Source organism: Xyrauchen texanus, chromosome 44 (assembly GCF_025860055.1).
Source record: "Xyrauchen texanus isolate HMW12.3.18 chromosome 44, RBS_HiC_50CHRs, whole genome shotgun sequence".
Lineage (NCBI taxonomy): Eukaryota > Metazoa > Chordata > Actinopteri > Cypriniformes > Catostomidae > Xyrauchen > Xyrauchen texanus.
The window spans coordinates 10,964,789-10,979,860 of NC_068319.1; the positions used below are offsets into that span (position 1 = coordinate 10,964,789).

The window sequence follows — 15,072 nt, forward strand, 5'->3', positions numbered from 1 at the left end:
CTAGCAACAAATTTAGCAATTTTTTAAAAAGATTTGGCAACATTTAGCAACTTTTGGAAAGTGACTCTACTCCAAACAACACACGGCAAGGGCGTGGTGAGCTGGTACCTACTTACGTCAGGGCAAGGGCACCACAACTTCCAATAGGAAAATTAAACTGCAGTAGCCACCGTTCAACCTGAGCAGGGCAGCACTCAGACGTTTTTACACCATATATTGTAGAATTAAAACACTTTATACCCAAATGTCAAAACATTTATGTCAACAAAATTACTTGAATAAATGAACAGCATTAATAAATCCCCAGTCTTACAGGTCATTAACTAAAAAAGTTGTTTTAGGTTAGTTACCCTTTAAGATCGCTGTGGAAATGTGAAAACAGGAAGACAAAAGACAACGAGCGCAGGGGCGGGGCTACATAAGGTCTATATAGCCAGGACACAGAGGCTGCGCAGGCAGACAGCTTGCAAAAACTTATGACATCAAAAAACATTGTGCTACAGCAAAGCATATAAATCAAAACCATATAACCCCGCAAAGCAGTCTACATTACCGCAGCTAGTTAAGAAAGTGGATAACTCCAAAAGTGCAGAAGCTACTATGGCAATGTTCATTGCAGAACACTGTTCACTGCTAGCATGCGACCATTTGTCGCATGCTATGGTATGGCTTGCAAAGCTGCCTTTTCAGATTCTGTTGCAGCAACAAACTTCCAAATGTACCGCACCAAGTGCACAGAAATGATTAAGGGAGTATTGGCTCCTTATTTTCTGAAAAGGATAACATCAGAAGTGGGGGATGAGAGGTTCAGTCTCCTTTTGGATGAGTCCACTGATGTCAGTGTCTCAAAATACCTGGGTGTGGTGATTCGGTATTTTAGTGCTAAAAAAAGAACAATTGTGTCCACATTTCTTGGGCTGGTTGAATTGGAGGCGGCGATGCCAGATCAATAGCAAAGGCAATAGTTGAGTTTCTTGAAAAGTGTAGCCTTAAAAAGGAGAATCTTCAGGGTATTGGCACTGATAATGCGTCTGTGATGACTGGGGTGCACAATGGCATACACAAGATTTTAAAGGAAGAATGTGCTTTGCCCAATTTGGTACTCATCCGTTGTGTGTGCCATTCTTTACAATTGGCTGTCAGTGCAGCATCCAAAGAAACCATCCCTAGATGTGTTGAATACTTAATCAGGGAAACCTACAACTGGTTTTCTATTTCCCCAGAACGGTGAGAGGCATACAAAGCAGTGTATGCCACCATTAATTGAAAAAGTGTTGTTTGAATTACTTTTACAAATGCTGTGTGTGTGTATTTCAAATAATATCTACGTATTACATAATGGCGTAGTTTTGCGTTGGGATTACGTAATGAGGTCATAGCGCAATGACGTCACAACGTCATTTAGCAACTTTTAGCAACAAATCGACCTGCCTTTAGCAACTTCCGCTGAAAATTAGTTGGCAACACTGACTGCAAGGGGAATGCAAGCTCAGAAAAGTAAAGCGAGTAGAGTTGAGGCGAGTTGAACTGTAACGTGCAGTGGAAAAGTGCTATAAAGGAAACTGCTGCTTCACAGATTTCTTTGATAATTTCCCCTTGTAGATGTTGCATTCTGTGAGTGAAGACCTTTTTAACAACTATGTATAAATTACCACATTCTGTATACTGTACATGCATGGCTTATCCAGATACATGGAAAACATTGTCAGATGTAAGTTCATTTCTCAGTTTTTTCCAAGTCTTCAATGAATTATTGTTAAATATGATGCATTAATACAAATTTGATGCTGTAGGATTATCCATGAACAAAGCCATCAAATGTATACATCACATTCCACAGATTAGAGAGTCATAAAAATTAATCTATGACGCCTAATTTGCTGAAGGAGACCGTCTCTCCCATGCCTGTTTAATTTCAAACTAGTGTTTGTAATGACAGAGCTGACCAATAAAGATCCTTCATGACCTTCTGAACTTCCACACAGAGCTAAAGTAGGATTTCTTTGAAAGGTTTCCTTGTGAGATCCTCATCCCAGTACCTATAAAATATACACCATACCTAGCCTTGCTAGATAATTCTGAAAATGACTCTATGACCTGTGATCACTTTTATAACTGACAAATTCATGATTATAGTCTGATGTACCATATGTGTAGTGATTTTTAATCACTTGTAACTCACAAATCTATGATTATAATCTTTAATGTTGAACTTCAAGGTTCAACTAGATATTACACCCTGACAATCAGGTTTCACATAATGTGTAATGTATTATTCATGTTGTAAAACTAATGAATTAACCAGTATGATTTGTAACCAAGGATTTTCATATTTTTTACTCACAGGTATAATATTCATTCGAGAAAGTCATATTTAATATGTAAATGCTTGCTTGTTTATGTAGAGAATGTTGATGTCAACGAATGTACCTCTTGTACCATTTTCAAGATATAAACGTTCATGATTAAACATGCACTATTTTTGAGCGGGAGTTTGTTAGAATTTGTGGACAAAAGAACAATAAATCAACTTTTGGTGAAATGGACAGCCCAGCCACCATATGACTCTGGAAAGTCACTTCTGATTGGCTCAGGACATCTTTGGGGTGCGGTCAATTTCAGTTCAAAACTTTCCTACCAAAGGAAGAACTTCCTCCCTTCTAGTGAACTTCTCTCTTGCAACTCTCTATTCGGAATCGTCACTTGCTGCTTCCAGATCCTCCAACTGAAACTTGTCCTCCGCCACCCAGATGAGTAACCGCACCACCACAAGGACCCACTAATTAGTGGGAATTGGGCCAATCCAAAATTGGGAGAAAGGGGGATAATAAACAAAATTGTGATTTGAAGATCTCAGAATTTCCAATAACTTGAATAACGACAGACGATAGGGCTTAAATTGGTAATATTTTAACAAGCTTAAGCTCTTTGGTTATTTTTGACCGGAATCACATTTGAGGGTTTAATAAAAATGGTTTCCTTTATCTGAGTGGCACAAGATCTGGTGACTTTTTCTCCACTTGCCATCTGAACATACTAAAGCATTTGCGCATGATTTAATAAGTCTAAATGGTTGTCAAAAAAATGTTATTGAAATTGTCCATTGAAAAGTAATGGGACACACACACTTAAATACAGACTATAAAACAAGGCCTTTTTTTACATTTGTCAAATAAAACCAATATATCATCCACAATGTCAAACACACACACTCAGAAAAAAGCAACACCTTTTAACTTCACGGTCACCTTTTTTTTCTTCAAATACAATCAATACATTAACCACAATGCAGAAAAAACATACACAGGGTAAATTATAAGGGTAAATTATAAAACATCCAGTGTCCAAAACATACGCGCACACACACACACACACACAAATTAACTGGTGAGACTATAACAGAGCATTTTGCTTGCACAATGCTAAACATACACACTCAGAAATTCGGCAATAGCACACCCACAATGCAGAACATGCACACACACAAGACACTGCACCATTCTTTACTCTTTTTTTATTATTGTTTACTGTTTGTTCTTTAAGCATTGGTTGTGGATTATTTTTGCCATTCACCTCACTGACTTGAAAATGTTTGCAAAATAAATCTTTACCATAGAAAGCAAAAAAGAAAAATCCAAAATGTTTACTCTGATTCGTCTGTTTTATATTCTAATTTATTTTTCACAATTTTGCAGTTCATTTCTATTCATTTTCTTAACATTATGAATTTATTTTTGAGTTATTACATTCTGATGTTTGAAATAAAGGATTGGTAGAAAAATGCTTATTCTCTCTTCTCTTTGTAATATCATGCTCCGGTTTGATTGAAAGCATAATGACATGACTGCTTCCAGTTCATTTTAAAATGCTAAAATTTGTCAAATATTTTTATGTCCAAATATATTTACAAACGCATAAATTGATAAAATATCAAATTAGGTTACAAGTAATCAGACAACGGAGCAGTTGGCTATTATTGTCATGACATGAATCTCAAGTCGTCATTTATATTATTTATCAGATGGCAGCAATCTGCCTTCAGTATGTCATATTTTCTTCATGTACCAACTTACAGAAGTGTAGGTTTTTACTGTACTAAATTTTCAGAAATTTGCCTTGTATGTGGAAATAGTAAAATTAAAATATGTAAATAAACTCAAATTAGTATAAAATCCCAAAAGTGCATAATTTTTTCATTACATCAGGGAACAAGAAATGGTATTGCTCGAAATAAAAATATAAAGGAGGACCAAAGGTAGGGTTGATTTATAAATCGCATTGGAGGGTTAATTTAAGAGTTACTCAATCTGCAACTTATACCTCAATAACACAGCAAACAAAGGTCAAAATTAGGAATTTATAACAATAGCAATTATTTACATGAAGTAGACTGAAACAAAGATTTATAGAGTTGATAAAGACCGTTTTATTGATGGCTGGATTTTACAGTTTTAATATGTACAAAGACTGGCTGCATCTTTGAACATGATGAAAATAAATTTTTAGGAAACCATGTTGACAAAACAATGATTCAATTATATAAATTATGACATTTCACATGTAGCGCCACAAGCACACATCACTTCAGGTTTGCAGCAAAATCTTCTCCTTTCTTGATGGAGCCTTTCAGTTCATCCATGGCATCAGCTACCAGCTTCTCCTCAAAGGCAGAAAGCTTGCCAAGGCCGAGATTCTTCTCAATGCCATTTTTCTGAGAAAAGATTAAAATAAAAAAATATGAAAACAGCCAGTCGTCCATTTCTTATTTGCAAATAAAATGGAAAGCACAGTTCATTTAAAACTATCAAATTGGAGATTATAATGTTTACTTTGAGCTTGTTACTTCATCCTACAGTCAGAACTATACACCTACACAGGGTATTGCAGGACTTACCCCAAGTAGCAGAGGTGTGGAGAAGTATTTGCATTCAGTCTCCTCAGATCTTACAAATGCACATTCAACAACGCCCTCCTTACCATTCATGGCATCGAGAAGGGAGAATGTGAACCTTGCTCCAGCATAGGCCATAGACAGAGTGGCAGAGCCTGTGAAGAGATAAAGTATATTCAGTTTACAAAAAAAAAAAAATATCATTCCAGATCTTCTATATGGTATTTTCACCTCCCTGGGATACAAAGAATAAACAAGAGTTCACCTGCACCAGCTTTAGCCTTTACAACCTCAGTTCCAGCTTCCTGGATCCTGCCCGTCAGCACAGCTAGCTGATCTGCAGGGAACTCAACCTTGGGTGTGCACTGAAAGAAAGATGACACATTAACTTTGTCATATTTTAAATAAATTATCAAAAAATACATAGGAAATACTTTCAAACACTACAGCAAAATGTGTATTGGTTTTCAATATTCCTATTGTTCATTTATCACTTCAAACTAATAAAATACCACAAAGAAGTTAGAAGATATTTGGATTAAGTAATTTCCTCTACCTGTGAAATAAGAGGAATGATGGTCTTTCCTGCATGACCACCGATGACAGGCACATTGACTCGGGCAGGATCAAGACCCTAGAAACACAGGAGCAAGGAAAACAAATGCCAGTTGTGAACACTACAAATCAAAGAAAACCTGCACTTTAGAACAACTATTATTATACTTGTTATTGAATTTCTAGAACCATGAAACTCACTTTGAGCTCTGCGACGAAAGTGTTGGCTCTGACGATATCCAGTGTTGACACACCAAACACTCTGTTGGGGTTGTAGACACCATGTTTCTTCATAACCTCTGATGTGATGGGGATAGTTGAGTTCACCTGAAATCACAATGATATTAAAGCACAAGAATACTGCATCGGTTGCATCACAATTTATAATATCTTATATTAATGGCATTATCAATTCATATATACACAGTGGGCACCCGTCTACACACCCTTTTGGCATTTAAACAGCTAAAAAGTGATATCTTAGCAGTGATAGGTTCCATCTTATCCTGAGACCTTATACTTACCGGGTTTGAAATAATGCAGATCATGGCTTGAGGGCAGTTACGGGCACAGGCATCAGCTAGTGTGGCCACAATGGTGGCATTGGTTTTGAACAGATCGTCACGAGTCATACCTAGAAACAGGAAGAAAGGCTTTATCTTGAAAAATTCTGAATCTATAGAAGCCCACAAGAATTTATCTTTTAAAGTCAACAAGAAACCAAAATTGCCCCCCATTTAAAACACTCCTGGTCTTACAGTCAGTGATTACTCAATAGAAAGAGATGTGTGTATGTATATGTGTATGTATATGTATATATATATATATGTATATATATATATATATATATATATATATATATATATATATATATATATATATATATATACACACAAATACATTTTTAAGTCTTCATAATCCTTAATAAAAACATAACAGAACTTGCTCTGCCTTTGAAACCGCTTTCTTTTTCACCTGATGTCTCACTCTTATTTTTCGGCCCCTCCATTCTAACCACCTTTACTTTTTTTTTTTTTAAATACACATTTCAGACAATTTTTGAAACTTTTCATTTTTCACAGTCCAATCAATTCCCAATTGATAAAATCAAGCAGCACCCAACATTTTTCTTGATGAATATCCCAATTCACTCAGAATGCATCACAATTTAGAAGTAAAATGGTCATTTGTCATTGACTTTAAATCATGCTGAAATACATTTTTAAATAAACAAAAAGGTTACAAAAAATATATATAAAATAAATAAAAATATATTAAAAAAAAAAGTTATATACATATATAAACCCACCAGGCTTCCTTGGGACACCAGCGGGGATGACAACAACTTCACAACCTTTCAGTGCAGCATCCAGCTGGTCTGGGCCCATGAATCCTGCAAGGCAAGAAAGTGAACTCTATTGCAGAGTTATTCAAAGCAGTAAATATGACTTGGCTCCCTGCAGATGATCACTAAAATTGAGCTATGAGATCTCTTTAGGGATATTTATCACCTTTTCTCCCAATTTGGAATGCCCAATTCCCACTACTTGGTAGGTCCTCATGGTGGTGTGGTTACTCACCTCAATCCGGGTGGCGGAGGACAGGTCTCAGTTGCCTCCGCTTCTGAGACCATCAATCCGCGCATCTCATCACGTGGCTCAATGTGCGTGACACTGCAGAGACTCTGCATGTGGACGCTCATGCTATTCTCCTTTTTAGGGATAGTAAACTACAAAGAAGCTAAGAACTGTAGAGGTAAATCAGCACCAAAAACTGTATCTGTACCTGTGACATGGGCTCTAGTCTCAATGTGGCTGAGGTCAGCTGCCACTCCAGGAGTGTGGGCGATATCATAGAGTGCAAGGTGGCTCACTAAAGGGCTGTTCTTCAGCAGGAGGGACAGGGGCTGTCCAATGCCACCTGAGGCACCCAAGACAGCTACCTTGGCATTGTTCTGCAAAGAGATTTTTTTTTTATTATTAAAGCAATGTCACAATATGTGCTGCCCTTCCCTTGTTTAATCAGTAAGGCAGTAAATGGCAATCTGACTCAACAGGCGATTAGATTTACTGCCTTGTATGGGTGCATAATATATTAATTAAAATTGAAATCGTGATCTGGTTCCATTTTAATCTAGTTTTCAAAAGTTATTACATTTTTAAATAAAATTAAAATCTTAGATATCTGAAAATCAAATTAACTTTGTTTTGTGTGCCACATACAAATCACACTTACTGTGCACTATGCAGCAAAATATTATTGATCTAGACTTTGGGACCTTTCATTCTGGAAATAAGGCAGTGGGAATTTTTACTACTGCTCAGTTGGGGAAAAGGGAGGGTTTAAAGACCAAGTGATTAAAGATTCTGTAAACAGTTAAGACGCACATACAGAGAACGTTTGTATGGCAAAAACAAACTAATTAGTGTTTTACAACTTAGCAACTGAACTGTCTTTTTTCTTGTGATTCCATGGAGTAAACCACAAACTGCACCGGTTGCACTAGAAAATAAAAGGAAAGTAATGTAAAAATGGTTCAGTATGTGGGAATAAAACTACAAACTTTATTAAGGCCAAACTTTTCTTACATGAAAAATGTATAAGAGTGCACCTGATGGAGAATCGTTACAGCCAATAACAGCATCTCGTTATTAGTTGTTTATAAATCTGCGATCAAGTGAAGTATGATATGGAAATACATTTACATTTACATTTATGCATTTGGCAGACGCTTTTATCCAAAGCGACTTACAGTGCACATATTACAGGGACAATCCCCCCGGAGCAACCTGGAGTTAAGTGCCTTGCTCAAGGACACAATGGTGGTGGCTGTGGGGCTCGAACCAGTGTCCTTCTGATTACCAGATTGCCAGTTATGTGCTTAGACCACTACACCACCACCACTCCCTATAGTGTGGGTAAAAATAGGTTCCTCCCTTGAGTCCAAAACTATGCACAAAATCTAAATTAAATAGGTCTGATCTCTCATTACAGATCAAGACACCTTGTAACACTTACTACACACAACAGTGAGCCAAGTAGCCGATTAGAGTGCTGACCTTTTTAAGAAAAAGACTCGAGTCAAAGTGATACCTCCTCTAACCGTGATGATCCTACGCAGGCAGACTAAACGAGTTGGCAACTTGGCATGATCAACTAAATATATGACTGAGAAGCAAGTTTACCATGTTGCAACACCTTCACTTCAATGTGGTGGCTAAATGTCATAGCAAGGAAACTTTCGTAGCTGCAGAGATACTTAACTTGTTTCGCAGTTTAGTTTGATCTTGTTCATAATGTAGTAACAGCTCCATTATAGCTTTTAATCTATCATTCTTCATATCATAAGAATAAAGTGAGCGCGCCAAATCTCAGCTTGACATGGTAGCTTCACCATTCACTCAAATGCATCATGGAGGCTAATGTTAGCCTTCTAATGTTCATAAACATGACACTCGTACCTGCGAGGAAGTGGACAAGCTCCGGGCGAGGGTCGCTGTTGGTCTAGCGATGCGGGAGAACATACTGGATTGAATTTGTGGAGTTTTTCTGTTTTTAAATTAGTATTTGATGCAGAGCCCTACTGACTGTGACTCCTACGTCCTCTAACAAGACAACCGGTTGAGAACGAGTGAACGGTGCAACCAAGCTTTGTTAAAGCTGTGATATTTCGGCCCCATCTGATTGGCAGAGTCTCAAATATGCTGTGCTGTGATTCACCAAATATGCTGTCAGTCATCCCTGAGTAGGCGGGGTTTATCTCTGCATATTCTCATCAGTCGTTTACCTTGTGGCGGTCGATTGGTCGGTTTTGCGTGACACGTCATTGCAACTACTCATAAAAGAAAAACACGAGTGAATATTTTCTTACTAATTAAATACTGCATGTGTGAGCATATAATGCTCGATTCTATAATATATTCTATAATATTCTTTACAAAAAAAATACAAATTGGAAAAACTCCATCTGGCCTATTAAAGCTGCACTCAGTAATTTTTCCTCATTACATTTTTTTAACCACTATACTCTAAAGACATGAACTGTAAAGTAAGGTGCCATTGTAGAAATGTAGTATTCACAGTTAGCCATGATTACTTTAATAAGTGAGATAAATAGTCAAATAACAGGATGGTTAATGAGAGTAATATTAGGCTAGTTAAGTGATTCTAATATGGTAGTCCCCATGTGTGGACCCTCTCCATGTAGATTAAAACAGCTTTTATAAGGTTACTGATATGACTGGAGTCTTCATTTTAATTTGAGTGGTCATGATTTCCAACATATATTGCAAAATTACAATTCATGTCTTTTGATGTAAAACATTTTTAAAGAGGAAAAAAATTACAGAGTGCACCTTTAAGAGTTTAGTTTTAAAAACTGAACCGCTGCACTGACTTCAACAAGAGCTATGCCTTGAATACTTGCAGGAATATATGATTTGCTGTCTTGAAAGAGTTAGTGCTTTGACAGTTGTCTGACTGTTGTGTAAAAGCCAGGTGTGTTCTTCACACATTTCACCATGAACTCATTCCTATGACATTTCACATAGTGACACCACCAGACCGTCGTATCTCTGCAGTTCAACTGTCAAAAGTATAATTTTTATAACCAATGCAGAGAATGCCATTTCCGTTGTCGCAGGGTATGTAAGAAGGACATACCACCATTTATTCCTACTGGGAATGGTATATGCAGCAAGTACACCTTGCACATACCCTATTTTGTGAAAATATGCATTATACTACAATGCATGGAATACTATATCCAACAGTCCAGTAAGTCACCCAAAATCGATTGGATGATCGCTTCAGAAGACATGGATTAAATCATTTGAGTTTTATGGATTTGTTTTATGCTGCCTTCATGTGCTTTTTGGAGCCAAGTGTTGTGCTTGCATTGTATGGACAATCAGACATCATATATATCAATTAATACATCTTTGTTGTATTGACCAACAGAGCTGACATACTCTTCTAAAATGTTCTGCAGAAGAAAGAAAGTCATACACATCTAGAATGACATGAAGGTGAGTAAATATAAAATATTCTCTGTCTGCTCATAAATAATGAGTCAATTTACATTTTTGGTTGAACTATTACTATAACTGAATGCCTCTTGATAATTTTAAACAAGCAATACAGTGCTGTCATTTGACAACAATGTAGCAGTTTAAAACATGCATTGTTGCACTGTATCACATTTTCGTCTTATATAGTATTGTACTGTATATTCTAGAAGATAGTACATCAGTATTCCATTCCGAACATAGCGCATCTTTTCCTCTCATTTTTCTTATGAGCGGTGCTTCCAAATTGACCAATCATCTTCAACTCTCCCTGACAGCTAACCAATCACAGAAGGCTTTGGGATCTGCTGCGAGCTTCATATTTCCGGGGCTGCTTTAAGAATGTAAACTATTCAACATGGAGACTGTTGATAAGCTGGAGGCAATGGTAAGCTGTGTTTGAGGCAAACGTTTCATCAGACTTGTTCTCCAAATAAACCGACTGTATGCGGTAAACGTTCAACAACCCCAGTGTTTTTAATGGTGACAACGGAAAGAAGAATAAAACAATAAGGGTTACACGCTTTCTGCAATCCTCTCACTTTCTCTCTTGTCGGAGGGGAGAACATTACGAAAAATATGTAGCTGACTGGCTAACTATTGGCGCTGCTCATGACATTAGTCTGTAACATTTACAGCGAAAACCAGTATTTATATGACTTAAGTACTGTAAGCGCATACTTTGGAACGAAACAATGTCATCCAGCTCGAAAATTGTATATTTGGTCCGGTAGGTGATCGGCGGTGTGTGCGCGAGGGCCTGTGAGTCACCGAGACTGCGCGCGGCAATAAAAACACGCTCTACATGTCTTGATTTGTTTTGTCAGTGCAGTTCGTTTTTTACACGTATTGCCATAACGATTATGAACTGATAGGTACAGGTTCATGATAAACAAAATATGCCCATTGCTTTTGCAATAACACGTGCACAGATCTCTTCGTATCAACTTTTGTTTTAAAGCAGTTTGGCGATTTGCATGTGGCAAAATCTCCTTAAAGCACAGCCTTTTACTAGGCAATGATTTAAGTAAAATCTTGACTACTTAAACACCCTTATTTAGGTATGCTTTGTGTTATATCAGCAGGAAGTGGTGCCGATAGGGCGCAAGTTCTGAGTTCTAGAGTGCCTATGTGACTAAAATGTTTAGTTTTGGTTTAATGTCTATAATTACAACTGTGTCTTATTCAGGGTTTTAATTGACATTTTTATTTGTCTTTATTGGATGTTTCAGCATGCAAAAGGACCACCCTGATTCCTTGCTGTCTGTCCAGTGCCCCTTTTATATTGTACTACTGATAACCCAGTTATTAAAGCAGTGCAATGTTAAAAGGGCATTGGCCAGGGATTTTTCTCACAGGTAGGGTCAACTTCCCAACCAGCCAGATCAAGTGTTGATATTGCTGTTAACAGGTGCTCTGACTTCATTGCACTACTGTATTGGACAGCTAGCAGTGCAATAGTATTGTCAAAGCGTCTGTAAGCAGTTTTGCACAATGTTTGAAACTTTAACCAATTTAGAAGCTCTGTTAATATATTCCATATGGGACCTCCACAACACTTGGCAAACTGTTGTGTTTGTTTTCTGTCATATACAGGTAATAATGTTAATCCTAATTCCAGGGACCCTATCAGTATTGCCTCTGCTATGTTCAGAGTAGTGCAATATTGCTAATAGGGTTTCAGGTTTTGGGTTGTACCACCAGTAAATGTGTCAAAACTACTGAATAGCAACCCCAATCCCTCGTAGTTAGCACAAACCATCTAAATGCATACAGAATTATGGTGTTTAGAAGTGTGTCCTTGTAGTTCCAGAAATCAGAGGCTGATATAGAATATGTGGAAAAGCAGCTGAAATTTGACTTCATGACCAATGCTCAAGAGGCTGGCTCATTCGAGGTGAGTTCATAGTCCAGCATGTTTTTTTAACCCTCCTATTGCATTCAGAATCTGCACCTTTTGAATTCACGGGTAAATTTTGACCCAGTGGAATTTAAGCTTATAAATCATTCATGACCCAATGGTTTTCATCTAAAACTATATTGTAAGTCATTGTAAGTATGCTTTGAACTGGTTTGGCATCAGATGGCTGCCAGGTAAAATGTGGACAATTGGCTCTCTCAAGCCCTATTTAGATTAATGTGTGCCTGAACAAAATCTCGCCACATTCCCTATAGACTGTAGTACCAGATGCAGTCCCAGTGAGAGACAAAGTGTGTGTGAGAGTCGAGAGAGTATGGGAAAGAGGCTAAATGTAAGCAAAGTTTTATAAATCTCATTTATAGATGTTCAAAATAGCATGTGTAAAGCCACAATTGATGCCCGAGTCTGGCCCATGAAAAAATAAATAATAATAATACATTTTAAAATGGTTCTCTTTAAAAAGTGTATTTTGAGTCTTGACAAAGTCACAAAGTTTGGTTCCCGTACTAAAAACTATGTGGTTTTTAAAAATGATCTTTGTCTCCCAGGTCAAATATGACCTAAACGCATTAGGAGGGTCAAACTAAGTAACTTATAAAAATAAGAAATATTTAGCTAATAAAGCATACTGCCAAAGGGTTGGGTGTTTCAGAGAGCAATGCATTGATTTCCATGTAAGTCTTCTAAAAAGGATTTAATATGCTTTGACTGTATTGTGAATGGCAAACACTGTGCTTGTGAATTTCAGGGAAACCCAGTTCAGTTGTTGGAGAACTTATAGGGTATTAAAAGCACGGCATGCAGCCCCGTGTGCACAGGTGGAGGAGATCGTGGGAGAACAGAAACATTCTATGGACTCAATACAAGCTCACCTGGACACCACAATTCAGCTGGTTCAACAGCTACAAAACACATCAGATACACAGGTATTCAATCAATCATTCAACATTTCCCCACCCAAATCTTAATGTAATCTCTGGTGTAATTTTGACTCCATGACTAAATTGTGAGAAAATGTTAAGTTGGCATCCTGCAATGCCTGGTTGTGCAACTGCTAATTTAATTGGCTTATATAGTGATATTTAAATAGTTAATATAGTGTTGAATTTATTAACATATACAAGAAATAGCTTACACAAGTAGCTGAGCAAATGTGCAGAAGAAACAACAACCCTGCCCAGTAATGTAAAAAATAAGTGTCTGTCTTTTTGGTTTCGATCACGGTAAGATCAGAACCTCAGAGTCAAGCACAGTCTAAATGTAAGGAAATAAGAAACATACTTAAGACAGCAATAACACTTGGCATCATCAAAAGCTTATATGTAAAAATAATTATAATATATGGTTTTATTTAGTCTGTGTGTCTTGCAGCACAGATTGTGTGTGAAGAGGTGACTGAGGGGACATTTGAGACTTTCCCGCAGAGCATACGTGGTAACTTGAAGCTGAATGACCTCAACACGCTCTATATGCAGTTATCAGAGTACATTGCAGATAAGAAAAGGTTTGTCTAGTCATATTTGTGAAAACCCATCATTTCATAATAAAGGTAAAATGTAGTTTTCTAAAACAAAATTGTACTACGCTGATATTCAACAGTGTTTTAGAATAAATGTTCACTTCTGTGAATTTGCCATTTTGTTTTTCCAGAGGGCCATTATGCACGCAAAGGATGAAGTTGAACTTGAAATTCAGTGACTCCGCATTGAAGACTTTACAGCACCTTAAAATCATTGAATTAGATAAGGATTTGATTCATTGCTTTAATGAAACTGAAAAATCAGGACAAACTGGAGACTGGCTAGTTTTAGGAATGCATTTCCCCACCTCAATAAGTGTAAAGCACAGAGGACTGGCAAAAAAGACACTGTGTCCTTAAACCTCAGTACATCACTCAATGAGGATTGCATTTAAAAAAAAACAATGAAAAAAGACAAATTTGCTTGTATCATTGCGAAGCCTTTTAATGAATAAACTTAGTAAATGTTGTTTTTCTTTGTCCCATGTCTTGTGCAAAATGTATTGCTGCTGTATGAAGTTTGATCTTGACCTGATTTAGAATCCTTAGATTTATAGAAAGAGGCAAAATTAATGAGCACTTTTAATGTAATGTATTATATTATAATATTTTTTTTAAATAGGTGACTTATCAATTCCTTAATTATGCAATACAATTTATTTTAGATTTGTACTTGTCCTTTTTTTCAATAAGAAACTATTCAAAATGTGTCAATTTAACCTGAAACAAAAACAACAGTAAAGAAACTTTGGAGCAACAACATAAAACTTAATGTTATGTAAAATGTATATATATATATATATATATTTTCTTTTGTGTTAAGAATAGCTGGAATAACACATTTAAGATGAGTTAAAACAGAGACTTAGTAGGCCTATATTTTAGGTGCACTTAGATCTCAATTGAGCTTATTTTTGAAGAACAAGCTAAGCTTAAGTTTAAGCTCTTGTATTATTTGATATATCAGCAAATTTGTAACAGAGGAACACAAACCACATGCCTGATTGGGGAGGGGTAATGAATGCAGTGAAAATACAAATAGGAAGAGTCAAATTTTCTGATAGTGGCTGAGCTGAGGGCAAGAAAATATTAATTGACTATTAAAAATTAGTTTATCAAA

At 36.7% G+C, this 15,072-nt stretch overlaps 2 protein-coding genes across 2 annotated transcripts; one reads left to right on the forward strand and one right to left on the reverse strand.

Moving 5' to 3' along the window:
* Nucleotides 1–4,402: 4,402 nt before the first annotated feature.
* mdh2 (malate dehydrogenase 2, NAD (mitochondrial)) lies at nucleotides 4,403–9,083 on the reverse strand. Its single transcript, XM_052117499.1, has 9 exons — nucleotides 8,908–9,083; nucleotides 7,232–7,400; nucleotides 6,756–6,839; nucleotides 5,971–6,080; nucleotides 5,648–5,773; nucleotides 5,448–5,525; nucleotides 5,157–5,256; nucleotides 4,895–5,046; nucleotides 4,403–4,711 (listed from the first exon to the last, which is right to left on the reverse strand). Exons 1-9 carry the CDS (start codon nucleotides 8,968–8,970, stop codon nucleotides 4,580–4,582), a joined length of 1,014 nt encoding a protein of 337 aa, XP_051973459.1. The 5' UTR covers nucleotides 8,971–9,083; the 3' UTR covers nucleotides 4,403–4,579.
* Nucleotides 9,084–10,864: 1,781 nt separating this feature from the next.
* Nucleotides 10,865–14,521, forward strand: ska2 (spindle and kinetochore associated complex subunit 2). Its single transcript, XM_052117278.1, is given in 6 exon segments — nucleotides 10,865–10,900; nucleotides 12,320–12,409; nucleotides 13,182–13,211; nucleotides 13,213–13,359; nucleotides 13,789–13,937; nucleotides 14,084–14,521. Coding segments are annotated over 6 exon segments (675 nt in total). The 5' UTR covers nucleotides 10,865–10,870; the 3' UTR covers nucleotides 14,313–14,521.
* Nucleotides 14,522–15,072: the final 551 nt, after the last annotated feature.